This window comes from Delphinapterus leucas, chromosome 11 (genome assembly GCF_059928025.1).
Source record: "Delphinapterus leucas isolate spDelLeu-1000000601 "Yukka" chromosome 11, BTC_Dleu_Yukka2, whole genome shotgun sequence".
In the NCBI taxonomy this organism is placed as follows: Eukaryota; Metazoa; Chordata; class Mammalia; order Artiodactyla; family Monodontidae; genus Delphinapterus; species Delphinapterus leucas.
In genome coordinates, this window is record NC_143139.1 from 780,892 (window position 1) to 808,695 (window position 27,804).

The 27,804-nt window shown below is 45.9% G+C and overlaps 1 protein-coding gene across 2 annotated transcripts; it reads right to left on the minus strand.

Annotated features, from left to right (window-relative positions):
• On the minus strand, positions 1-27,604 carry USP18 (ubiquitin specific peptidase 18). 2 transcript variants are annotated; one of them, XM_022577103.2, is made up of 11 exons: positions 27,217-27,602; positions 18,674-18,781; positions 17,427-17,523; positions 15,812-15,957; positions 10,640-10,719; positions 10,231-10,377; positions 9,780-9,875; positions 9,177-9,344; positions 4,657-4,788; positions 4,143-4,192; positions 1-2,257 (listed from the first exon to the last, which is right to left on the minus strand). In XM_022577103.2, exons 2-11 carry the CDS (start codon positions 18,675-18,677, stop codon positions 2,212-2,214), a joined length of 966 nt encoding a protein of 321 aa, XP_022432811.2. In that variant the 5' UTR covers positions 18,678-18,781; positions 27,217-27,602; the 3' UTR covers positions 1-2,211. The 2 variants fall into 2 exon arrangements, with proteins under 2 accessions (XP_022432811.2, XP_022432812.2); XM_022577104.2 differs by lacking the exon at positions 4,657-4,788 and having other exon boundaries at positions 27,217-27,604.
• Between the last annotated feature and the right edge of the window lie 200 nt (positions 27,605-27,804).

The following is a 27,804-nucleotide window of genomic DNA, read 5'->3' on the forward strand; positions in this document are numbered from 1 at the left end:
TCTATCAGACTGACAAAAATTAAAATTTACTAAGTAATTGGTGTTAATTGGAGTCAACTTGGCAATGCCTACCACAGTTTTAGACACTCATGCCCTTTGATCCAGTACTTCCACCAGTACTGAACCTGCAGAATATTTACTCATGCACAAAAATACATCTAAAGGTGTTCATTCGCTCTGCATTTTAAATAGTGAAAAAATGGGAATGCCCTCAATATTTACCAATATGGGAATGGGAAAAATATAGTGTATCTATTTATGGGTTAAATGTAACAATTTAAAAGAATATTATCCATCTGTATGCAGACTTGGAAATTTTCCTAAGACATTATTAAGTGAAAAAAAAACAATGAGCAGAATAATTTGTACAGTAGAATTTATGATGTAAGAAGTATTTGTATCTGCTATATACACGTATGCAAATGCCTAGAAGGAGGCCTAGAGGGATATACACATTTTACTACTCTGAATAGTATGCCCTACAATTCCTATCCACTTGGAATCTCAGAATGTGTGAACTTATTTGGAAATAGAGTCTTTGCAGATGTAATCAGACAAGTGAAAATGAGGTCACGCCAGATTAGGATGGGCCCTAAGTTGTGGCTGGTGTCCTTACACTAAAACACACAGGGAAGACGGCCACGGGAAGACAGAGGTAGAGACCAGAGTGACCCAGTGACACGCAAGCAATGACAGGCAGGGCCGTACCACCAGCTGCCAGGAGAGAGGCCAGCCAGACTCTCCTTCACAGCCTCCGGAAGGAACCAGCCCTGTGGCACCTCGAGTTCAGACTTCTGGCATCCAGACTGTGAGAGAATAAAATTTCTCTTGTTTTTAGCCAAGCACTTTGTGATAATTTGTTACGGCAGTGCTGGGAAACGAATACACACCTGTTTAACAATGTTTACGTCTCAGGAAGAGGTTCTATCGATATATTTTACAGTGAGAATTTATTCTTGCATGGCTAATTTTTTGCCAATAAAAGTAAAATAATAAACCACCCACATTTCACGTTGGAAGTTTTGGCCCCTGCCACTTACCAAGTATGAAACCTGGAGCAAGTTGTTAAACATGTGAAGGACTCAGTCACTTCATCTGTAAGACGGGGCTGTCCACATACTCACCTCCCAGGTTGGTACGGATTCTCCCGGGACCCCCCCTCACCATCCATGTTCTTCCTCTAACGTGGTTCCAGAGACTGTGAACGCCCTTCCACCCACTCTGCCATCCTGTCTCTAATCCATGTCGCCAGCCCTGGCAAATCCATTTTACGAAAACACCACTAACTGTTCCTTTCCTTTTTGAACCCTTTCCAAAAAAAAAGAAATTCCTCATTACTTATTAAATTAAACCCAAACTTCTGAGGCTAGATCAAGACCTTCTACATTCTGAGCCCCACTTCCCTTCCATCCAGGGGTGTGGATGACCTTTGGACCTTGAACCTTGCCCTTTCAAGCATGCCACTGGGTATGCTTCTCCCTGTAAACTGTCCTCACTCTAAGCCCCATTTCAGCCTTCAGGCTCCTCCCACGGCCCCCAAACAAGAGAAATTTCACTTTCCTTTGAATTCCTGTAGCCCTAACCCTTAGTATAACCCCATTAAACTAAAAACTCCTTTTGAGAGAAAGAACTTTATTCATTATTGTGTCTGGCACACCATCTCACGGAGAGTAGGTGATCAATACATATTTGCCAAATAAATGAATAACAATTACAAAGCACTTGAGTTTTATGTAATTGATACAGGTTCTAAAATTTTTTAAATTATAAACAGAAATGATATACAGTCAGTACCAACCAGTACAGTAACCTTAGCTGTAAAATATGGAAATAGTTCCCTACCACTGCCCCTTGCCACCTGACTGCTCCCTGCTACCAGTGCTGGCCTGGTTTCTACTCCCCTGGGAGCCCCTGGGCTCCACAATCTCCCAGCTAAAGGACCACCACCTTGTACAGCAGGAGTACTCCAGACCTGATGCAGCCATGGGGCCAGGGTCCACTGGTGGAAGTATCCACTCTGACTGATCCAAACCTGCACAGTGTCACTGTTAAGTATTTTGATAACCACCACTGATAATAAATAAAGTTTAATTAAACAATTTCAAAACAGTGCCTCTCCTCACTGCAGAATATCTTAAAAGAGTCTGCAGATCCAGGAACAGAAAAGGAAAATGATACTCTGTAGGTCTCTGAAGGTTTAGGGTACATCCATTAGGAATCAATCTTCACGTAAACCAGAAGATATGCAGTTTCCCGCCTAGGAAGAAAACAATTGCAACAGCGTCACAGAAATGAAACATTCATAGTTAATTAATACATTATTAATTCACGATAGGACACCCGTCAGAAAACTTTCCAGGTTATTGGATCAAGTCTTCATATCCATCAACTTAGAGGGGACAAAACTGGTGACCTGGGAAAATAACTATTATTAAGCTGCTAGTTAACGTCTCAATCAGGGGTTGACAAACTATGAGCCTGTGAGCCATATCCAACCCTGTTTTTGCAAATAAACATAACTGGAACAAACCCACGCTTATTCACCCACGTATCATCTGTGGCTGCTTTTGTGCTGCAGAGGCAGAGTTGAGGAGTTGCGACAGAGACTTTGTGTCCCAGAGGCTGAAACATTCACTCTCTGGCATTTTACAGAGAAAGTCTGCCAAATCCTGGTCTAAATAATGGGTTATCGGGACCTCCCTGGTGGTCCAGTAGTTAAGAATCCACCTTCCACACAGCGGTTAAGAATCCGCCTGCCAGTGCAGGGGACATGGGTTTGAGCCCTGGTCCGGGAAGATCCCACGTGTCACGGAGCAACTAAGCCCGTGCACCACAACTACTGAGCCCACGTGCCACAACTACTGAAGCCTGCGCGCCTAGAGCCCATGCTCTGAAACAAGAGACGTCACCAAGATGAGAAGTCCGTGCACCGCAATGAAGAGTAGCCCCTGCTCGCCACAACTAGAGAAAGCCCATGGGCAGCAAGGAAGATCCAATGCAGCCAAAAATAAAAGTAATTAATTTAAAAAAAAAAAAAAAGAATCCGCTTTCCAATGCAGGGGACATGGGTTCGATCCCTGGTCAGATAACTAAGATCCTGCATGCCGCAGGGCAACTAAGCCTACACGCTGCAACTGCTGAGCCCGCATGCTCTGGAGCCTGCACGCCGCAACTAGAAAGAAGCCCGTGCGCTGCAATGAAAATCCCTCGTGCCACAACTAAGACCCCATGCAGCCAAATAAATAAATAAATATTTTTTTAAAAAATAATAATAATGGGGGATCACTGACAACCAAAAGGTGACAAAGAGTGGGCATCTAAGGAGATGCTTAGAAGAAAAGGAAGAGAAGACAAAAGGTACAAGGTGGAGGCGGGGAGGATTCCAAGCACGAATTTCACCTAATTCATTAGTTTCCAAGTGAAGGCCTACGTGTGCAGCTGGGGTCATCCCGCACATCATGCTTAGTGTACAATGTCACCTCTAAGCTTAGCAGGAAAAACTTACAAAGTCTCTGCTTTACCTTCACCCAGCTTTTTTCTCTCCAGCTTCCCCTCTGTAGTTATTGATTTTTAACAATTTAGTTATTGTTATTTACTACATGCAAGCCACTGTACCAGACAAAGAAGGAGGAAAAGAGTGATCTTTGCCTCCAAAAAGTTCATGGTTAATGTGAAAGAATGTTATGTAGGCGAACACTTACAGAGCAGTGGGATCCTTGCTGTAAAGGAGGTGAGCTCCAAATGCAGGGAAAGCATCTGAGAAGCTCCTACAAACCTGCCTGGATGCTGCTGGGAAGCCTTTACAGAGCAGGTGGGCACGAGCAGAAGTACTGAAGCATGAGAGGGGGGTTGCCGCAGTGACAAATTAGGAAAAGGCAGCACAGGCCGGGAACAGCCCGCGCAAAGCCACGCACAGCGTGATATTTGGGAGCCACTTATACTTCAGTACTGTTGGAGTCTAAGCTGCAGGAAGAGCAGTGTGGTGGGTGGTACTGAAAGATGAGGCTGAGCAGTATTCACTAGGGGGCCATCCAAAGGCGAGTGGCAGCTGAGTCCATGAGCGTTTCATAGAGCAGCTAGCACCCTATACTGCTCAGGGTGTGTGAGCGCGTTGGGACCCCACCACCCCAGTGCTCTCTCACCAGCGGTAGCTGTGATCTCCATAGGTACACTGGACGTCTTCCCAGGACACCTGGAAGCACAGAGACAGACAAGGTGAAGCGGCCCTCCCTCACTCACCCAGACAAACCCACCCCCGTTACACCCATGACCTGGATCACCTAGTGACAGGTGCCATGGGTATGAAGTTTCTTTAGTACACTGTCCCTCTGTTTAAACTTGGTGTTGACGAGCCAAGATTTTCTAACTCTTTCTGACTCTTCTTGCTTTCAGTAAGCTTCCCCCAGAGCATGAGGCTACAGGGCACTGAGCCTAGAATCCCAAAAACCTAGACACTGAGCTAAGTGGAGTAGCAGAACGCTGTAAACCAGACAGGGACTCCATGCAGAAAAGGGCTTCAAAGCCCACAAAAGGCCACACACACAGAGAACAGGACCACAGCGTGTCTGGGCCTTGAAGGTCCATCTAGTCCTGGCTCAGAACTTATTAGAGGTGCAGAATCCAGGGCAAGAGGCAATTCTGGAGGATGTTTCTCACCCAGCAAACGTTGGAGTCGTTGAAGCAGAACCATTTTCCATTCACAGAACTCCGGACATAAGCACAGTAGTGACCAAAGTCAGCCTTCCCCACATGGGCAATCACAGCGAAGAGTTCATACTGTCCCCCACGCTGAAGGACACAAGGACAAAGAGAGCCCCATCATCCCTCCTCTTCTGACCATCGTCTAGGAGGAGGAAACTACTTCATCGTGCCTTTGCTCATTCAGTGCCTTTCTCTGCCAGGCACTGGTGCTTCCAGGGCACTAGAAAACTGTCTTTGACCTCAAGACTCACAACTAATTATGCCAGAGCTGTAATCCCATGTTTTATACCAGATGCATTTATTTGGAGGTAAATTTGGGAAGAACCACTTTTTGCTCCAAAAAGGAGAAGGAATGACCTGCTGAGGAAAGCTCCCAGAGAAGACGTGCTTGAACTGATCCTGAAGGGTCATCATGGCACACGCGTGATGGAGTATGGACCAGGAACTGTGGCTGCCCGGTGGGAACAGAACAGTGCACCCGGAAATGCAGCTGGGGGTGCTGGGAGCCATGGGATTAACGTCCACAAAGGCCAAGTCAGGAATCAGAACTTTATCCCGAGCAGCGGGAGCCGTCGGAAGGCTTTACGCAGGGGAGCAACATCATCGGATTTGTGTTTGAGAAACACTGAAATAACGTGGTGTGGAAAATGGACTGAGAGTTCAAGTGAGGCAGAGCCAACGGGACAAGTTAGGGAACCACGATGGCACGAGGAAGAAGTGTTGAGAGCCCAGCCCTTACCCCCGGGATCAGCCAGTAAACGATAATAAGCATTATTAACACAGCAATTACTAGCTGACTGCCAGCACCTGGCCAAGTCTTCCCATGCATTGTTCCATTTAACATCCACAGCAAACCTGTAAACTGGGTGCCAGCATAAATCCTACTTTGCAGACGTGGAATCTGAGCTCAGGGAGCAGAGTAATTTACTCAAGGGTCAGAGCTCATAAAGAGAAGAGGTGGGAGTTTAACCCAGGCCTGCCCGGCTTCGAAGCCCAAGCTCTCGACCCCTATACTGAGGAAGTGAGGGTGAACGTAGAGACGAGGGGACAGATTTGTGCAAAGTTAAGGAAAAATAATAAGTTCCCTTGCAACTGATGGATATGGTGGTGGGGGAGCAAGTAGGGGGCACTACAAGGATGAACCCCAGATTTTTGGCTTGGAAATTAGGAAGACGCTGCTGCTATAAGGTCACACATGGAACAGGGGTGTCTGGGGATGAAGACAGTGCATTTGGGGACCGTGTGACAGCACTGAGTAGGAGGTGGACACACTGTTTGGAGGTCAAGAGTGAGACCTGAGCAGGAGACAGGGACTGGAAGTCTTCAGTTTGAGGTGATTGAAACCATGAGAATTAATGAGATGACATTCAAAAAATGGGAAGAAAAAGGAATGGAATTAAAACTAAATACCAATAAAAATGGGCAGGAAAGGATCCAGCAATGGAGAAAGAAACCCCAGGAGAGAGGCCTAGAGTAGGCAGACTTTGAAGGAGAATAGGATCAATAACAGAATATCACAAAAAGATCAAGTAAGGGAAAGGCCAAAAAGTATTCACTAGGTTTGGCAGTAAGTCTTTCTACTCCCTCAAATCTTAGCAAGTCAAGATAAGAGAGAATTCTCTGTGAAAAGACAACAGTGGCAAGAGAGAGAGTTTTCACTGATTGTGAGCAAGATCTCCACGTGAGTTGGGAAAATTGTACTTGTTTTCTCAACACAGTCAAATAATATCCCTAACCTGAGACTTTGAAACAAGATCGTGAAGGGGACAGGATGAGGGTAGGACAAACGAAGCTTAGTCCTCCAAACGGGAGGGCTAAAATCATTCTCTATTCTCACGTGGGGATGTTACACTGGATTTTTTTTTTACATCTTTATTGCAGTATAATTGCTTTACAATGGTGTGTTAGTTGCTGCTGTATAACAAAGTGAATCAGCTATACGTAAACATATATCCCCATATCCCCTCCCTCTTGCGTCTCCCTCCCGCCCTCCCTATCCCACCCCTCTAGGTGGTCACAAAGCACCAACCTGATCTCCCTGTGCTATGCTGCTGCTTCCCACTAGCTATATATTTTACATTTGGTAGTGTGTATATATGTCAGTGCCACTCTCTCACTTCGTCCCAGCTTACTCTTCCCCCTCCCCGTGTCCTCAAGTCCATTCTCTACGTCTGACTCTTTATTCCTGTCCTGACCCTAGGTTCATCAGCACCTTATTTTTTTTTTTTAGATTCCATATATATGTGTCAGTATACGATATTCGTTTTTCTCTTTCTGACTTACTTCACTCTGTATGCCAAGACTCTAGGTCCATCCACCTCACTACAAATAACTCAATTTCATTTCCTTTTATGGCTGAGTAATATTCCATTGTATACATGTGCCCCATCTTCTTTATCCATTCATCTGTCGATGGACACTTAGCTTGCTTCCATGTCCTGGCTATTGTAAATAGTGCTGCAGTGAACATTGTGGTACGTGACTCTTTTTGAATTATGGTTTTCTCAGGCTATCTGCCCAGTAGTGGGATTTCCAGGTCATATGGTAGTTCTATTTTTAGCTTTTTAAGGAACCTCCATACAGTTCTCCATAGTGGCTGTATCAATTTACATTCCCAACAGTGCAAGAGGGTTCCCTTTTCTCCACACCCTCTCCAGCATTTGTTGCTTGTAGATTTTTTGATGATGGTCATTCTGACTGGTGTGAGGTGATACCTCATTGTGGTTTTGATTTTCATTTCTCTAATGATTAGTGATGTTGAGCATCTTTTCATGTATTTGTTGGCGATCTGTATGTCTTCTTTGGAGAAATGTCTATTTAGGTCTTCTGCCCATTTTTGGATTGGGTTGTTGGTTTTTTTGATATTGAGCTGCATGAGCTGCTTGTATATTTTAGAGATTAATCCTTTGTCAGTTGCCTCATTTACAAATATTTTCTCCCATTCTGAGGGTTGTCTTTTTGTCTTGTTTATGGTTTCCTTTGCTGTGCAAAAAGTGCAGGGCAATCTCTGGATCTAACTCTCAGTTCACGAGAAATACCAGGGCTAGAGGAGTATGTTAAATAAGACCCGCCAGCCAATTCTGGATATACATTTAAAAAAACCTTCAAGCAAATAAATTTCAAGGAAAAGAAAAGGAGGAGAAGCATCAAAGAAACTTAACCTGAAGAAGAAAGAAAGGCAAGGGGGAGGGAGGGAGGAAACAAAGGTAAGCAAATACAAGTGTAGACTTTATTTGGCTCTAGATTCAAACAAAGCAAACAACTTACAGGACAGTCAGGGAAATCCAAATATTTACCGGCTATTAGAGGATATTAAAGAATCATAAGATGGACTTGGTCATGTTTGGAAAAAGAGTGCTTATTCTTTAGAGAGACATAATGAAATGCTTACAAATGACATGTATGGTGTCTGGGATTTGCGTCAAAATCATCCAGTAGAGGTTTGGAGAGAGAAGAGGATGGGGTGCAGGTGAAGCAAGAGTGGCCATGAGTTAGGTAACTGTTTAAGCCGTTGGTGGATGTGGAGATTCATTCTATAATTCCTCACAAGTCTTTTCAAGAGGAAAAAAATTTTTAAGATATATTTCATTAGGTAGGCTGTGCAAGTGGAAATAAGGAAACTAGAAGGAAAGAAACTGAGAATCCTATGAAATGTACATGCCCTGAACAGGGAAGGAGCCACTATAACACGCTGTCAGGCCTCAATGTTTAAAAAGCCATGGTTCTAGAGCATGGATAGTAAACCGCCCAGTGGAACAAAACAGAAAGTCCACAAATGGACTCACATCTGTATAGGAATAAATGTAGCATTTTAAACCTATGGAGAAAAGACATTTATGTCACTTTTTTCTCAGAATTTCCCAACAATTCATTAGCTCAAGACAATTGAATCCAACTTGACTCTGAATCAATTTGGCCCAACGTGCTGGCTGCTTTCTTATTATCCCCAAGGTAAGCATAAGCTGCCGGAAGTAGAACGTTAGGCTGGGGCTCTATTTAGAACCCAGGGTGCTGTGGTTACCTGTGGCTACGTAAGCACTGCACATCCTATTTAAAAGGAATGTTCTGACTTATGGGTTCCTTCCCTCATTGCTGTGAGGTAGATGAGTACAAATCTAATCATCAGAAATAAAGTCTTTTGAATCTTAAAAGAAATGCAACGGCCAACAGCAAATGTTGGTGGCAATGTGAGGCTAACAGCCCATCACTGTTATTCGAGAGACTCGGGTTCCCATCATTAAACTCCTTTTTTGAAAAACAAGTGTTTCTTGAGTGTATGAATATGTTTCTATGAATCATACCAAGCCATTGGTGACCGTCCCTCCCTCTGTGTCCCGACCTCGGCCACCGGAGAAGAGAAGGATGCTCAAAATGCATCTCTGGTGATCTTGATGCCAATCATCTAAGGGGAGGGAAGACAACCAAAGGACGGGGTGTCTTACGTGGGGGGTGAAAGGGACACGAGGGGCCCTCACCTGCTCCTCAGCAGCGCAGGGCTCTCCCTCCATCTCAAGGAGCTTATTTAGATCCAAGTTCTGGGGGAAACACAGTGAGTGGCAGATTTTTTCTGTCCGCAGATTTTTGCTGGAGAAACGCATGAGGTGGATGGTCAATGTCTGGGGCAGGTGGGTCAGTGTCAAGACCTGGAAAAAGCAAAGTCACCGTGGAGACGAGTCCCAGGCACTTGAAACAGGTTGATTCCGAGAAACACCAGGGCCGATGGTATGTTCTTCTTCCAGAAAAGAAGGGAGCGGAATGGAATCACACGGTAAGGGCCCCGCCTGCTGGATCTGCTGGGCCTCCCACAGAAGGCTCAAGAAGCCCAGGGCTCTGCCCAGGAACCCAGGGGAACTACGGGGTCTGCTCCCCTCCCAGGGGAGTCTGGCCCTGAGGGGAAAACAGCCCCCGCTCTTGTGCCTTCCCCCGTCCGTCTCAGTGATGGGGTCCGAGGAGCGTACCCACAGCCCTGGAAGTCACAAGCCCCAGGATCCCCAGCCTGAAGGGATTCCCTCCCTCAGTGGGAGGCCCCCAAGGGGAACCCCAGACGGGCCAGAAGCACCCAGTTTGGGAGCAAGTACCTGCTTCCAGCAGGTCTTCTTCTCACAGTTCCCACAGAAGCACTTGTCCTCGCTGGACAGCTCCCTGGGCTGGAAGAAACAGCGGAGGGCGTCCTCCTGTCCCAGGGGAGCAAGGGAAAGGCAAGGTTATTACCTTCTGGGTACAACCCCTCACCCTGCCGATGAGCTTAAGCTTCTCTCCTCATTTTCCCCAGGTCCCCTAACATCCACCCCAGCGTGGTACATGTGCCAGGGTCTCAGGAAAGACCTACATTTTGGAGGAAGCAGTGAGGATAAGGGGCCGTAGGAGGAGAAACGTTTTTTCCCCGCAAATGAAAGGAGAACTTAGCCAGAGCCATGCAAAGGAAGCGGAAATGATTTTTTAAAAGCCAAGGGTGGATTAAAGAAGGAAGGGGGCACCAGAAGCTCTGGGCTGTGTGGGAACAGAAAACTCCCCACAAGGACCCCTCACCAGTGTTTTCAGGGGCTTTGAATCCATGTCGAAAAGAGAGACAGGGAGGGTCAGCATGCTGCTGCTTCTGTCACTCTCCATGGTACATCCAAGGCAAATGAGGGACTCCCTCACGCGAATGGCATAGAGGGCCTGCAGCCTCGCTACCTGCAAAAGGGAGGGGGAGGAGGATGAAGGTGCAGAGAAAGCCGCGAGTAAGCAGGTCCGGCCAAGCTCCAGCGCTGGAGCCACCGCACACAGCTCCGGAAGGGCAGCCGCTCTCCGCTCGCTCACAAAGGCGTAGAGAAATCACAGCAACTGCACTATGCAATCGTGATAAGCATTTTACATGCATTTCCCCTTTCAATCCTCTCTACACATCACATGGACAGCATCTTCACCTTCTGAGCTCTCTCGTTCTAGGACTTACCAAGTCCACATCTGTGATTTGGTCTTTAATCAGGTTCCAGACTGTGAGGTAGAGCTGGGCAGCATCATGCTGGACAAACACTGGCCAAAGAGAAAAGTAACGCCCAGGGTGAGGACCCAGGGACACCTGTCCTGCCCTCCTGCCCCAGCTACCTAGATGCATGCGAACACTCGTCACGTTGCCTTTCCCCGCTTTCAGGCTAAGTTTCCACAGGATGTTCGGTCATAAAAATGAAAGATAAGCTTGGTATTGATTTTGAGAACTCCTTTTAAAACTCAAAGTCCAGCCCCACTGCATCACACAAGTCTTCTGTCCTCTGAGTTGCCACCCACCCCTGCTGGCCTCCGCTGGGGAACCCAGCTACACAAAACCAATAGTCAGTGGTGGATTCTCTCCTATGTCCCTGCCAAGCCTCCAACTGGACTCATGTGGCCACTGACTTCTCTATGCCTCTCCGTATTTTCTTTATTCACTCCCCTTAAAATTGAGCAGTTTCCCAACACTAATACCTGACCCAGGTCTTCCCCAAAGGCGTACGGGAGAACAAGAAGGGAAATAACCTTCTCAGTGATAGAGGGTGCTAGCAGAGAGGAAGCAGGAATAAGCCATGAATCCTACACACGTGAACATCAGGCTACAAGCGGTGCACAGGGGTGAATGAATCCATGTTCCCGAGTTGCAAAGACGTTGCAAGAAAAGGTATTAAACATTCATATCTGCCATCTCAACACCATTTCCTCCATGATACTTATCACAATCTGTACTTAATGTTTTGGGGTTGTATTTTGTTTTGGCCTGTGTCTCTCCTCTAAACTGTCAGCTCCATGGAGGCAAATACTCTGTCAGTCTAATTCCCTTACCAGCTCAGTAACTGGCACATAATAGGTGAACATTACATATTAGTTGAATGGTTAATTAATCCACATTCCAAGCTAATAATCCCAAACTGTAGACAAGCAGCCTGGTAGCAGGCTGCACTGATGCAGTCTCCAGGGAATTATTTTCAGAAGGCTGTCCACCACACAGGACATAAAGGGAGTCGCGTCAGCTTGCCACATAGAGCCACCTTGCCACATCTGACCATCCCAGAACCAGGAGTCCCGATTCATCTAAGAAATACAGGGATGCTTGCCCAACGCATAACTTCCTTCACACCTGCTACGTGCAAGGCATTGCAGAGGCCAGAGAAAGTTCCTATCCCCAAGAAACCTATAGTCTAGTGGGAGGCAAGTATCCATGTACTCACAATTCAAAGAAGAATTTAGGGCCTTCCCTGGTGGCACGGTGGTTAAGAATCCACCTGCCAATGCAGGGAACATGGGTTCGAGCCCTGGTCCAGGAAGATCCCACATGCCGTGGAGCAACTAAACATGTGTGCCACAACTACTGAGCCCACGTGCCACAACTACTGAAGCCCGCATGCCTAGAGCCCGTGCTCCGCAACAAGAGAAGCCACCACAATGAGAAGCCCGCGCACCACAAGGAAGAGTAGCCCCCGCTCACCGCAACTAGAGAAAGCCCGCACACAGGAACGAAGACCCAACTCAGCCAAAAAAAAAATAATAATAATAAATAAATTTATTTTTTAAAAAAAAAGAAGAAGAAGAATGAGAAAAATTCCCCAGGTGTACAAACTGCTATGGAAAGCTAAAGAAAGGTGACATACAACTAGGACAGTGGAGTGCGGGTCTCTGTAAAAGCAGGATGCCTGCTTTCACCACTTCTATTCAACACAGTACTGGAAGTTCTAGCCAGAGCAATTAGATAAGAAAAGAAATAAAATGCATCCAAATTGGAAAGGAAGAAGTAAAATTACCACTGTTTGCAGATGATATAATCTCATATGTTAAAAGACTCCACGAAACAAAGCTTTTAGATCTAATAAATGAAATTAAAAATATGATACAAAATCAACACACAAAAGTCAATTGTATTTCTATACATACATGAACAATAAACAATTTGAAAATGAAATAACACAAACAAATCCATCTATAATAGCTTCAAAAACAATAAAATACTTAGGAATTAACTTAACCAAATTGGTAAAAGAGTTGTATTATGAAAACTACAAAACACTGCTGAAAGAAATTAAAGAAGTCATAAATAAATGGAAACACATTCCATGTACATGGACTAGAATATTTAATATTATTTAAAAGTCAATACTACCCAAAGCAATCTACATATTCAATGCAATCCCTAACAATATCCCAATAAGATATTTGCTGAAATAGAAAAACTCATCATAAAATTCATATAGAATCTTAAGGGACCCCAAAATGCCAAAACAATTCTGAAAAAGAATAACAAACTAGAGGACTCACACTTTCTCATTTCAAAACTTACTACACAGCTATAGTAATCAAAACAGTGTGGTACTGGCATAAGGACAGACATACAGATTGATGCAATAGAATAAAGAGTCCAGAAATGAATCCTCACATGTATGGTCCAATAATTTTTGACAAGGGAGCCAAGAGTATACAGTCGGGAAAGGATAGTCTCTTCAACAAATGATGCTGGGGAAACTGGATATCCACATGCAAAGAAATGAAGTTGAACGCTTCTAACTGCATATACAAAAATTAATTCAAAACAGATCAAGGACCTAAATGTAAGGCCCTAAACAATGAAATGCTTAGAAGAACACATAGGACAAAAGCACATGACCTTGGATTTGGCAATGACTTCTTGGATGTGACACCAAAGGCACAGGTAACAAAAGAAAACATAGAAAACTTCAACTTCATGAAAATTTTTAAAATGTATGCATCAAAAGACAGTATCCCCAGAGTAAAAAGGCACCCCACAGAATGAGAGAATATATTTGCAAAGCATATATCTGATAAGGGATTAACATCCAGAATATATAGAACTTTTAAACTCAACAACAAAAATAACCCAATTCAAAAATGGGCAAAGAACTGGAATAGATATTTTTCCAAAGAAGACATACAAATGGCAGTAAGCACATGAAAAGATGCCCAGCATCACTAATAATTAGGGAAATACAAATCAAAACTACAATGAAGGGCTTCCCTGGTGGCGCAGTGGTTGAGAGTCTGCCTGCCGACGCAGGGAACGTGGGTTCGTGCCCTGGTCCGGGAAGATCCCACAGGCTGCGGAGCAGCTGGGCCCGTGAGCCATGGCCGCTGAGCCTGCGCGTCCGGAGCCTGTGCTCCGCAACGGGAGAGGCCACAACAGTGAGAGGCCCGCGTACCACAAAAAAAAAAAAAAAAAAAACTACAATGAAATACTACCTCACAGCCCTTGCAGCTACTTCAGACCCCCTGCAGCTCTCTCCAAGGATGGCACAGTTATCGAGGTCGTGGACCCCAGCAGCCTGAGCCAATGAGATATCACACCCACCCAGACCCAGAGCCACCACAAGCCTCACACCACTACACCTGGATCACAGCACACCCCAGCTGCAGGTGAAGGTCCTTCTTAGCAAAGTCCCTACACAAGTCTACAGGGATCATGGACAATCAGGGAAACATGATACCACCAAAAGAAACAGTAAACTTCCAGTAACTGAAACCAAAGAAATGGAGATACCAAACTGTCTGAAAAATAATTCTAAATAATTGTTCTAAAGATGCTCGGAGAGCTACCAGAGAACACAGATTAACAATTTAAATAAATCAGGAAAACAATACAAGAAAAACAGAAGTTCAACAAAGAGATAGAGAACATAAAAAAGAACCAAAGGGCAATTTTGGAGCTAAAGAATATTGAACTGAAGAATTCAACAGAGAGCTTCAAAAGCAGACTGGACCAAGCAGAAGGAATCAGTGAACTAGAAGGCAGGTCATTTGAAACTGTCCAGTCAAAGGAGCAAAAAGACTGAGAAGGATTGAAGAAAGTCTATGGGACTCCATTAAGAGAAACAACCTACACTTCAATGGAGTCCCAGAAGAAGAGAGGGGAAAGGGGGCCGAAAACTCATCTAAAGAAATAGTGGCTGCAACTTCCCAAATCTGGGGAGAGATTTAGACATTGAAGTTCATGAAGCTCACTGGTCCCCAAACATATTCCCTTTGAACAGATGTTCTTCAAGACACATCATAATACTGTCGAAAATCAAAGACAAAGAGAGATCTTAAAAGCAAGAGACAGGAAGTTTATCACCTACAAGGGAACCCTCATAAGACTATCAGCACATTTCTCAGCACAAACCTTACAGACCATGGGAAAGTGGGATGATAGGGCAAGCAATGAAAGGGACAACTGCTGATAAAGAAAACTGTATCCAGCAACACGGTCCTTCAGAAATGAAGGAGAGACAAAGGCTTTCCAGACAAAGAAACACTGAGAGCTCATCACCACTAGACCTGCCTTACAAGGACAGCTGAGAGGAGTTCGTCAAGCTGAAATGAAAGGATGCTTGTTGTAACAAGGAAAGAGGCTGAATCAATTCAGTGGGAAAAGAGTAGTATTTTCAACAAATGGTGCTGGAACAATTGGATGCCCACATGCAAGAGAATGAAGTTGGACTCCTATCTCACACCATTCACAAAATTTAGCTCTAAGTGAAACATGGATCTAATGTAAGAGCTAAAAGTATAAAACCTAGAAGAAAACAAAGGAGAATGACTGCTAATGGGTATGGGGTTTCTTTGGGGGGTGATGAAAATTTGCTAAATTTAGATTGTGGTGATAATTGCACAACTCTGTGAAATACTAAAAACCTCTGAATTGTACATTTTTAATTGACTGAATTTTATAGTATGTGATGTATATTTCATTAAGGCTGTTAAAAAAAAAACTAAGCTATTTAAGAGTTTCCTTTTGTAGAACATGGTTTCTCCTTATGAATCCTTTATTCTGTTTCCCTAGAATCCTTTACCTGCAGTTGAATCAGCTTTGAGGAGACTCTTAGGCTTACTTACTCCACTGGGAGGCAGAAAAAGAGTGAGTGTGGAAGTAATACATGCATAGATAACATCAGTGCTGCACCTGGAAGATGGGGGTTCCTTAAGATATCTCACATCCACACACGTGCCTCCGACACAAGGGTTTCCTTCCTGTTCACTCACTGAGCCTCAGTCCCCCTCCTCTCCTCTCCTCTCCTCTGCTTCCCCCTCCCGTGTCCCCTCCCCCTCGCGCTCCCCTCCCTCTCAGAGCACCAGGCCAGGAGTCCGAGCTCCTGGAGGAGGACCGCCTTACGTGGTACACTGTACATCTGGAGACAGTAGGCCAGCCCCATGGGTCGCACCGCTTTCTCCCGGCTGTCCTGCATCTTCTCCAGCAGCAAGAGCAGCTGGAAGGGGACACTTCTCCTCTGCTCCGCAGCTCCCCTTGGCACTGTCATCCTGCCGAGTGAGAACAGCCACGAACCTCCCTGTCCCCACGGTTCCCAGTGCCGGGGGCACACCACAATCACATGGGAGAACTTTCAAAAATCTCACGTCCAGGCCACTCTGCAGACTAACTACATCAGAATTTCTGGGGGGGGGGCCCAGTTACCAGGATTTTTAAGTTTCCTAGATGATTTAGACATATAGACAAGGTTGAAGAGCTACCGTGTTAGCAAATCAGCTATAGGGGAGTATCCTCTCGAGAGGGGAATCAGCACAGCTGCGGCCTCACCCCTGTCCCCACTCTGCACGGCAGTCACACCAAAACGAACGGCAGGTGCAGTAGGTCCTGCACCCACAGCAAAATGGCCAGTCTGAAGTTCTCCAAAGGCCAAAAGCAAGTATGACCTAGGCCCTGGGAAGGGCACATAAAGGAATGGCAGTGTATCTTGGCAATGGTTTGTTTAATCACTGGCATCTCTCAACTGCCCATGCCCATGGAAGGGGAAAAGGAGAAAGCAAAAGGCAGAAAAGAATGAGTGATAAAGTTTATGTATGTGAACATATACATATGGGCATGGTGCTTGAGTTCCCAAGGAAATTTGCCTGTCAGTCCTGGCGGAGTCTCAGCATGTCTCTGCAGAACAGGTTGAGAAGAAAGAAGGGTTCTCGGGCTTCCCTGGTGGCACAGTGGTTAAGAATCCGCCTGCCAATGCAGGGGACACAGGTTCGAGCCCTGGCCGGGAAGATCCCACATGCCGCGGAGCAGCTAAGCCTGTGCACCACAACTACTGAGCCTGTGCTCTGAAGCCCGCAAGCCACAACTACTGATCCTGTGCGCCACAATTACTGAAGCCTGTGCGCCTAGAGCCCGTGCTCCGCAACAAGAGAAGCCACTGCAACGAGAAGCCCGCGCACCGCAACAAAGAGTAGCTCCCACTCGCCGCAACTAGAGAAAGCCCGCGCACAGCAACGAAGACCCAGCGCAGCCAAAAATAAATAAAAATAAAATAAAATAAATTTTTAATCATTAAAAAAAAAAAGAAAGAAGGGTTCTCACGATGTGTATACTGTGTGAGTGTGGATGTGTTTCATTTGAGAAAAATCAATAGACTTATAGACCTGCCCGTTGATTAGACACTGGCAGGGTCCCCACTTCCTTTTAACCAAGTCAGTGGCTGCCAATCTGGCTACACTTTAGAATCACCTGGGGAATCTTTTGAAAAGTACGAATGCTTGGGCCCCACCCTAGACACCCACTTAGGCCCCAAGTGGAACCAAATATCTGGGGGTGGGATCAGCATTTACATTTTTTAAAAACCATCTTAGATGATTATAGTATATAGTCTAGATTGTGCAAAGCAAGATCTTTTCTCTGTTAGCTTTTGGAAGTAGACTTCTAAAAGTCCAAACCACTGTGAATAACTGAATAATTGACAACATAAAATAATATACACATTTATCCGCCTGAACAATTGCCTTACCTCTTCAATATCTTGGTGAATTCCACGTTCATAACGAACACCTGGATCAGGGAGTTAAGGCAGCAGGTCTGCCCAACGTTGTGTAAACCGACCGGGCCTATGAAGAGCAGAGGGAAGATACTGAGGGAAGCTCTGCCACAGAATTCAACGAACACCAAACACTCCTCTAGACCCTCCTAAGGACATGAAATTCTGTAAGGTACTCCCAGAGGCACAAAGAATTCACTAAGGAGCTTGGAAACAAATTGGAAAGGAGAGAGAAACACGAGCCTCTGCAAAGTGAATTAGCAGCAGAAGTTTTAACAGTCTGTTAGGAAAAGAGAGGCCACAAGGAGGTATATCACTCGTTGTCAAACTTATAACCCAAGCAACAGTAAGAGCAAAGGAAGAGAAACCTTACAGACAGTGCATTGGGGAGAACTAGGGGCCCTGCCCACCCAAGCTGTCCCTACAGAGCTGGCTCACAGCGGGCATCTACGGGCTCAGGGGCGAGAGTCATCTCCCAGGCAATCTACTCTGGGCCCCGGGGGTAAGGCCCCTGCCCAGGCCCTACCAGGTGGTGGAAGGGAATCAGAAGAAAGCTCTGGGGGAGATCCACCTCATCTAAACTCACCTTGAGAGGCTGGAAACCACAAGGAACTTACGAGGATGTGAGAAAACCAAAAGGTAGTATTTCTCTGACCCACTAGCAACCAACCTCCCCTTTCCCACCCAACCTTGGGCTCCGCAGACCCCACAAAGTGTGTAATTTAAGAGGGAGGGAGTCCACTAATCTCAGAGCTCCCAGGGAAAGGGCTCTGGTGTACGAGCTGGGGCAGGAAGAACGTAAGAATCCGTGGTCAGCAGGAACCCAGTCAGCAGAAGCACCTTGTCACCAGACACACTAGCACCTGGGGGAAGGCTGGGGGCCACGACATGCCAAGCACAAGATTAAAGCAGCTTCCACAACAACCTCATTATTCTTCCCGACAATCCTATGGGCTCAGGAGCATAATCATCCCCATTTCACAGATGCAGAAGTGGAGGCACAAAGAGCAGCAATCGTCAACCACAAAACTCTACGGTCCAGCGGACAAGCAAAGCATTTCTGTGCAGTCAAGAGAGAAGACTGGGGTTCTCGGCCCATTGGGAGCCCGGGCTCGGGGCTCCCTGTGTCTCTTCCCATTGCTGCTCCCGTCCTTCTCCTAATGGGCTTTGCTGAGAAACGCTGAGACAGCCAAGACCGGCCTAGGGACCCGGAACCATACCCATCAGCAGTCACTCCAAGACTCCCGGACGGCAGCTGCAGGGCGTCTTCAGGACGGTGCGACCTCACTTCCGGGAAGAGCTCTCATGAGCCGGCCTTGGCCGGACCTCTGTGAAAACACACCGCAGAGGAAAGGATGAGAGAAGGGGAAGCATATCCATGTGATCAGTTCTGATCCCCAAGAGCCAGGCTTGGGGGGAGATCAGTGTCTGGGGAGACTGGCCCGCCAAGCTCTAGGGCGAGAAACGACAACTCAGTGAGACTCCGTCCCCTTGGTCCCTCATTCCCACTGTGTCCTCATTGGGACCCACGGCCCCAGCCTCTGCCCTGGGCTCTCTGTTCTGGCAAATGGTTCAACATTCACCAAGGGGTCCAGACCAAGACACCTGGGTCTCCCTGTTCCTCACTCCCAGGCCCTCCACTGCCTGAAGGCTGCTCAAAGCCCTCTCCTTGCTGTCCACACGCTGGCCCCAAGGAAGCCCGTCCTGGCTCCTGGGGAAGGGGCTGCTGTGAACACCCACACGTGTTGTACACAGGGCCGTTCAAGCAACTGGGGCTGGGAACAGCTATGTCTGCCTGTAGCGGGAGGTGGTGACCACACACACTCCGGCGGAACAGGAGCCCTTCCCCAGGCCACCGGGTGTTGGTGGTCGACGGCCCCCAGCTGAGGCCCCCTCCAGAATTCACCCCAGTGAAGAAAGCTGGCCCGGTCCCTATCCAGAGTCTGGGCGATGAGGGGGCCTAAGGGCCTTACCACCTGCCTGAAGGGTCACCCAGCCCCCGAGCTCCCCTTAGCATTGGCTGAAGCCTCTGTCACAAATTTTGGGAGTTCAAGTCCTCCGTTTGCCCACCCTGCTGTGCTCACCCTCTGGGTGTCGTTCCCAAGGGTGCTCCCCAGCAGACCTTCCCCATGCACAGCTCAGCTGGGACTACACCGTCAAAGGAGGGCAAATCAATGGCAGGGCCTTGAGTCTATTGAGCTTTCTCAGACAAAACCCACACACACAGGGTATAGAGACTTCTTCTCAACGTGCTCCACCAAGAAATGCTGAGACTCAGCCAGGACTGGCTGGCGAATGTCCTTGGGAACCCAAACACCACGCCCATATGTATATATTCACATACATAAACTTTCTGACACATTCTTTTCTGCCCTGGGCTTTCTCCTTTTCCCTTGCATGGGCACAAGCAATTGAGAGAGGCCTGTAATCAAATATCCTTGTTATAATGTGAAATGGAAAAAGCAGTATATTTTCAACCGTTTCACAGTGATGCCTGATGTAGCAACAGAACATTGCAGAATATTCTGGCTGTCTTCAGTTTTTTGCAGTTATAAAAAACTGCAGTGAACATTTTTAGGTATAAAACCTTTTTCTACCTATGTGATTTTTCCTCAGGCAAACCAAAGGTCATGGACACAACAAAACTGCAGCTATAAACCAGGTCATGTTAACCAGAATCCAGTCTTCCTGGCAACACAGGCTTCAGCCTGTGAATTCTCCCCAGGTGTGTGGGAATCTCAGGAGGAGTCTCTTGTGTTTTGGAGCGAGGTCACAACCACCATACCCTGTCCCTACCTGCCCTGGAGTGCCCACTGGTGTCTGCAGGGCACTGCGCGACACAGCAATCCATGCACAAAGGTTCCCTCGTATCTACAAGCAGGGCCTTCACATGGAAGTGGGATACAAGCCCAGTCCTCCCACTGCCTCGTGCCTTTTCATTTCACCAAGTTCTTCAGCTTTGCGGGAAGCCATCTCTCCCCAGGTCTCAGGCCTGCCCCCGGGTCTAAGCTTGGGCACAACCCATGCTGTTTCTTCAATTGCTCCTCTGTCCCCGTGCAAATAAACCTGTGGCCTTCAGATACAACCAGACACTAAATCAATGTCTAGGAGAGGGGCCTCCCTGGCGGTCCAGTGGTTAGGACTTCGCCTTCCAATGCAGGGGGTGCGGGTTCGATCCCTGGTCGGGGAGCTAAGACTCCACATGCCTCGCGGCCAAGAAACTAAAACATAAAACAGAAGCAATATTGCAACAAATTCAATAAGGACTTTAAAAATGGTCCACTTCAAAAAAAATCTTTAAATATCTAGGAGATATTCTTTTTTTATATAAATTTATTTATTTATATTTTTATTTTTGGCTGCATTGGGTCTTTGTTGCTGAGCGTGGGCTTTCTCTAGTTGCGGTGAGCAGGGGCTACTCTTGGGCTACTCTTCGCTGTGGTGCACGGGCTTCTCATTGCGGTGGCTTCTCTTGCTGCGGAGCACAGGCTCTAGGCACACGGGCTTCAGTAGTTGTGGCACACGGGCTCAGTAGTTGTGGCTCGCGGGCTCTAGAGCGCAGGCTCAGTAATTGTGGCACACGGGTTTAGTTGTTCCATGGCACATGGGATCTTCCTGGACCAGGGCTCAAACTCGTGTCCCCTGCATTGGCAGGTGGATTCTTAACCGCTGCGCCTCCAGGGAAGCCCTAGGACATATTCTTAAAAATATAATTACAAGGTCACAGTGTACGAAGTTTAAGGCTCTTAATATACGTAGCTAAATGACCTGCCCCCATCTGTACTCTAGCCAGTGGCTCAGAGGCCCGTCAGGATTCAGTGGTTTAATGAAGTGACCTAAGTTTACTGATATTCACGAGGGCAGGGTTCGTGGGAAAAGTGAGTCTGGATCTGAGTTTATTAAAGAGGAAAGGGTATGGTTTAAAATAAGGGGCACCTTGAGGCAGGGCAGGTGTTATGCAAAAAAAGCCCAGGGGTCTGGGGGAGAAGGATGTGGGGAAGAGTGTGCAAAGGGCTGTGAGCAGACCTGCACAGGTGAACCCAAGCCAGGACTGGAATAAAATGTAGACATTCCAGAATTTTAGTTTTTATAAAAAGTAAGTGGTCACTAGTTGGTCAGGGAAGTGCAAACCTTGACCATAATGAGATACCATTTTACACTATTCAACCGGCAACAGTTAAGAATTCTGATGGAACCAAGTGTTGGAGGGGATGTAGATAAATAGGGTCTTTTATATACTACTAGGGGAGGGTGTAAAATGGTACAGTCGCTTGGGAAAACAACGTGGCATCATCTTGTAAAGTTAAACATTCAATTAACTTCAACCTAAAAATTCAAAAGAGAAATTCTTACATGTGTCCCTGGAGACATAAACAAGAATGTTCATAGCAGTGCTGTTTGTGCAGTAAAAACATGGAAACAATCCAAGCGCTCGACCCAAATGTCAGAAGAGCGGGTACGTGAGCTGTAATAAATTTACACAATGAAATAATATTCCTCAGTTGCACCTGAGTGAACATGTCACAATAGGGTGAATCTTAGAAACGCAATGTTGAGTCAAAAGGCAATTCTTAGAAGATAAGATCTAGTATTTCGTTTTGTAGATTCAAACTCAAGGAAAATGAGACACTACGCTATTTAGGCATCAATGTGCATGTGTGACAAGGATTTTTAAATGGATAATGAAGATCAAAAAGACCAGGCCAAGGACTTCCCTGGTGGCACAGTGGTTACGACTCTGTGCTCCCAATGCAGGGGCAACCTAAAAATTCAAAAGAGAAATTCTTACATGTGTCCCTGGAGACATAAACAAGAATGTTCATAGCAGCGCTGTTTGTGCAGCAAAAACATGGAAACAATCCAAGCGCTCGACCCAAATGTCAGAAGAGCAGGTACGTGAGCTGTAATAAATTTACACAATGAAATAATATTCCTCAGTTGCACCTGAGTGAACATGTCACAATAGGGTGAATCTTAGAAACACAATGTTGAGTCAAAAGGCAATTCTTAGAAGATCTAGTATTTCGTTTTGTAGATTCAAACTCAAGGAAAATGAGACACTACGCTATTTAGGCATCAACGTGCATGTGTGACAAGGATTTTTAAATGGATAATGAAGATCAAAAAGACCAGACCAAGGACTTCCCTGGTGGCACAGTGGTTACGACTCTGTGCTCCCAATGCAGGGGGCCCGGGTTCAATCCCTGGTCAGGGAACTAGATCCCACGTGCATGCTGCAGCTAAGGAGCCCGTGAGCTGCAACTAAGGAGCCCGCCTGCCGCAACTAAGACCTGGAGCAGCCACATAAATAATAAATAAATATTAAAAAAAAACAAAAAAAGACCAGGTCATTACCTCCAATGGACAGGCAGAGGGATGAGAGAAGTAGAGAGCATGTAATCGCCAGTAATGTTCTAGTTTGGGGGGAAGGGTTTCATAAGTGTTCATTTTATCATTAATTAGTTAATTAATTAATTGGAACTTGGAGTCAAGGCCAGTGGTCTGAGGCAAACAGACATGGTCTAATGCGGGTGTGGAGTCATTCTCTGCCAAGAGCACGCACAGAGCCCAGCAGTGAAGGCACAGCTAACTCAACTGCTGACAGATCTGAACCACAAATCACTTCCAGGACTTTCCCCAACAAGCTCAGTTTTAATTGACTAGAGAAGTTCTTAAGGCAGATGCCCTTAGAGCTCTCTCTCCAGTGAGAAAAGCAGAAGCCAAACCAGGCATGGGAATGTCGGCACTGCCCCCTAGTGGATACATGGGAATGTCCCGGTGGACGTGGGCTGAAGACAGACTGCCAAGGCTGGTACCAAGTAAACAGACAGGAGCACACACTCAAGGACAGATAATAAAAGACCTAAAACGAAAACCCTGAATCATACCGAAAGACCAGTCGTTCCCACCTACTGCCAGAGCACTTAATGATAGTGGCATTGCATCCAAATGCATGCTAAACGTTGTATGAAGACTTACATTTTTCAGATGAAGTAGAAAAGTACCAAAGCGTGGCTTCACTTTATTATTATTATTCATCTGAGATCTGCTCCTTGGCCTCAGCCTTTGAAAGGCCATCCACCAAACGCCCACCTCAGTCCCCTTCTGGTGTCCCTGCGCTGGTACACAATCAAGTGATCACTTTGGTTACCACCCCATGTGACCAGTGTAACAGAAAGGGGGGGGGGTCACTTGGATTAACTGTTAATATCTGAATATCCAGTTGCAAATGATCCACACAACTTAGGGTAGAAAATCTCATATATTGTACTTTGTATGTTGAGATATAAAAGCATAATTTTCACTGCAAAAGAAAGATGCTGCAACAGTGAATGGTCTGGGCCATTATATGCATAAAATTATTTTTAAATCTTAAAAAAGGAAAAGAAATTAATACATATAGTAAAGAGAGAGTAAGTTTGCTAAACAGTTTATAGAGGATATTATATCTTTTTTGGCTTACAACTTTATTAAATTTTAAAAGTAATTGAGAATAACAGAGTTAGACTGTATCAAGTCTAACAGAGTTAGACTTTGCAAAATTTTTTGGTATGCCAGCCTTCTCATAATATTAAACAAAATAATCTTTAAGAATTGTATTTAAATTTTAATTATTAATCCCAATTAAGCCATGAGTCTTTCAAGAAAAAAACCCTATTTGCAAATTCTTCACATCTTGTGAAGATGAATTAAAACCAGAACATCAACTTTACCACTTATCATGAGGAGGAAACGTATCTACAAAAAAATCAATAATTAAATCATCATTCAATCCAGGTGTGATAAAGAATATAAAAAATCTGAAAAGAACCAAAGCACCCAAAACACAGCTTGTTCTCACTAGTCAAACTTCAAAAACCACAGACTACACACGTGAATCAAGCACACTGCTCTTTGTAATGTTTGGTCTCCTTATGGAGGCTAAAAACTGTTGTTCAAATGATGGCTTTAGATTGTCACTCAGTTTAATAGTTGGAAATAAAACTCTCAACTTTTGACAGTTACCCAAACTATGAATCCTAGGGACAACATTGCTCTGGAAAATACATTCCTAAAAATAATTTTCCTGAATTATATTCCGCTGTGCGCACACACACACACACACACACACACACACACAAAACAGTGATAGTTTTAAATGTGCTACTTCTATATCATGTATATCAGGCATCTGAACAGGCAGAAACAACCAGAGCCTCTTTTAAACAGAACAGTGGGTTAATGGTGAGTTCGGTCAGATTCTCTCCTTGCAAGTCTGATTGAAGAAATATCTATAGACTGGAAAACCAGTTTTTTAAATGTCAATGCCATACAGTTGTCATCAACAGTGGAACAAAGAAGATGAAGGCTATGAATGGTTTGGGAATCACAGACTTTAGTCAGGGCTGACTTGGTGAGTACACAACCTGTGTAGCTGCCCAGACTTGCACTCAGAAGACCCCGGCTTGGTTTAATGCTCTCCTGTTGCAGTCCTGAAGTTCTTCACAATTGTTTAATAAGGAGCCCCAAGTTTTTACTTTACTAGGGGACCTACAAGTTATGTAGACTGTCTTGTATATAGTGTTTTGTTCACATCCTTCAGTATGCGTACAGGAGGGTAATTACAGCACAGAAGAATGTAACAAGAAATCCTGGTCAGAGGAGAAAGACGGGGAGACGGTTTCATCATCCTTCATCCATCATCCTTTGGAATAGTCTCGTCAAGTACTTATGTGAGATGTTCAAACACTATGGGGTAGCAGACACTATGTGTTTAAAGGGCTACTAAGACAGTAACGACCATGGGGTTGGGGGCGGGGAAAGCCCTAATGCTGTAGTTTTCAGAACTTAGCACCTGCAGTTTGTTCACTAGAAACTACTGAAGTAACCACACTAAAAGTCTTCTTGAGAATCCAAATATTTCTCATGCGATAACTGCTGTAAGATCCTCCCGTTCTACAGTCCCAGTGATGTGCTGAAATTACCGTGCATTTAAGCAAAGGTGAGGGGCAAATGGCCTCAACTGTAACCAAACACTGAGTCGAACACTCAGCCCTTTAGTGTTCTGCCAAAAGGTGTAAAAGCTTTCCTGAATGCAGAGATTTTCAGTGTGTTTTCTCAATTAATGGCTACTAAGAGTTCAGTTCTTATCTGAAGGGGAGCTGGGTCCTCAATTTTTTTCTTTTGTTCTGCTAAAATATTGGCAACCACTGGTCCAGCATCTTGGAAGCAGGTAGGCAGGTCTCTGGACCTGCAGCAACAGCATCACCTGAAGTTTGTTAAAAAGGCAGGATTGGAATCTGCCTTTTGACGAGATTCCTAGGTGACCTACGCAAGCATTAAGGTTGAGAAGCTGTTCTAGACAAGCACTGACCAAGCTCAGGCTGCAGGGGACTGGCCCCCGGCATAGAGGATTTACTGCAGACAAGCTACCTTCAGGTCATTTCATGAAGACTGTTTTCAGTTCAGTCCCAGCGTTGCTCTCCCTAAAGGTGCATGATTCCCGGCTGCTTTATTTCCATTTAAGGGGTCACCAGTGAAGACCTCTTGGTGTTACTTGTGCAGAGAGATCTTTCAGTCCGGGTACACAGCAGCAGCCAGCTACTGGGAGTGGACACTGCCACAGCCAGCCTGGACGACCACTTGGCAACATGTACCGCAACCTTGAAAATGACCCCAGTGGACGCCTGTCATTTCTGCCAGCCCAGTGCCCCACCTTTTGGTAGCATACTCACCTCTTCTTTACAAACACTATCTCCACTTTCAGAATATGAGTACTGGGTGGAGCCCACACGCACAGTCTGGCTCAAAGGCCTGGCCACTCAGGGCCCAAGGTGACTGTTTCAGCAATGGTCACGTGACCCGCTCAGGGCTGATCATAAAACGCCCCTTTTTAAGGCGTTTTAAGCCAGAAGAACATAAATCAGACCATCTTTTCCACCACAGGAAGAAAAACCACCAGCCCAGGAAAAGAGCCAATGACACAAGCCTCACGGTGTTCTAAATCCAACCCATCACGGCAACGACAGATTCAGACCTCATTCTTAATCATTCGTGTGTGTTTCTCAAGTGATGGTAATGTGCTGGGCACACAGATTAGAACACTCCAGATGAAACCCATTTTCCCCTTTGCAAGCTCATCATTGTGTAAAAGTGCCCAAACTGTGCAACACATTTCTTTTTAGTGAAAATACAAAAAGCGGTTTCTTTTTTTTTTTTCAGTTCTTTGATAGTGATCCAAAAACCAGGATGGGTCTGTGCACCTGTATTAGTCCGATTTGGACGAGCACATTAGATCACCTGGACGTCTAGGCCTGAACCGTCCGCCTCACTCTCACAATATAACAGCAGAAAGAAATGTTTTAAATATTTGCCTCTTTTTTGAGCAATTTCAAAGTATAACTACCTCAGTGCTGTAAAGCATGAAGTTAAAGGCTCTGCTTTAGTTTTCAAAACACTTTGAACCCAGATTTTTCAGGGGTCATAGAATAGAGTTTTAGGTTTAAAGGTCTAAATTTAGCTTTCTTCCAGGAAAAGAGGGAGACGGTAGGAGGCGGATTTTGCAATTTCTTCTTTAATTAAAAACAGTCGTGCAAAAAAAGTCCAAATAAATATGTCAGCGTGGGAAATTTTCACTGATCTAATATACGTATTAACGAATACAGACCATTATTATAATTCGCTCAGCCCCAAAAAAATCCCATAATTATCCACGTGGCATCTGAGCACAGCCCCGTTGTGCCTTCCCTGGAAAGAAAGCCTCCAAAAGTATCACCAAACTTGCCTCAGGTGCAGCGAAGAGTCAGACCCGCGCTGCTAAGTTGGATGAGGGAGAAACTCAGCAACCGCGTCCGGTCCTCCAGGCAGCGGCGTGGCGGGCGCTGCGGGCGGGGTGAGCGGGGCCCCGTCTGTCCCCACCTAGGTCCCCAAGTCTAGGTCCCCAAGTCTGTCCCCGCACCTCTGTTCCCACCTCAGTCCCTGCGCCTCTGTCCCCGCGTCTGCCTCCGCGCCTCTGTCCCCACCTCGGCCCCCGCGTCTGTCCCTGCGACTCTGTCCCTGCGTCTATATCCCCACCTCGGTCCCCGTGCCTCTGTCCCCAAGCGCCGGGCACCTCTGTGCCAGCACCTATGTCCCCGCCTACGTCCCCGCCCCGCCCCGCCCCAACGCGCCGCCCAGCTTTCGTTTCCTGCGAACCGAAAGCGAAACTCAACCGAGGCTTCGCCTCAAGGGCCCAGCGTTTCGCCCCGGCGCACCGAGCAAGTGCAGCTGAAGCTGGTTTCGCGTTTAAACGTGCGCGCACTTTGCGTTACATGCCCTTTCCCAGCGGCTCCTAGAATACGCAATTCTTTTGACATTTGAAGATCCTCGTAGC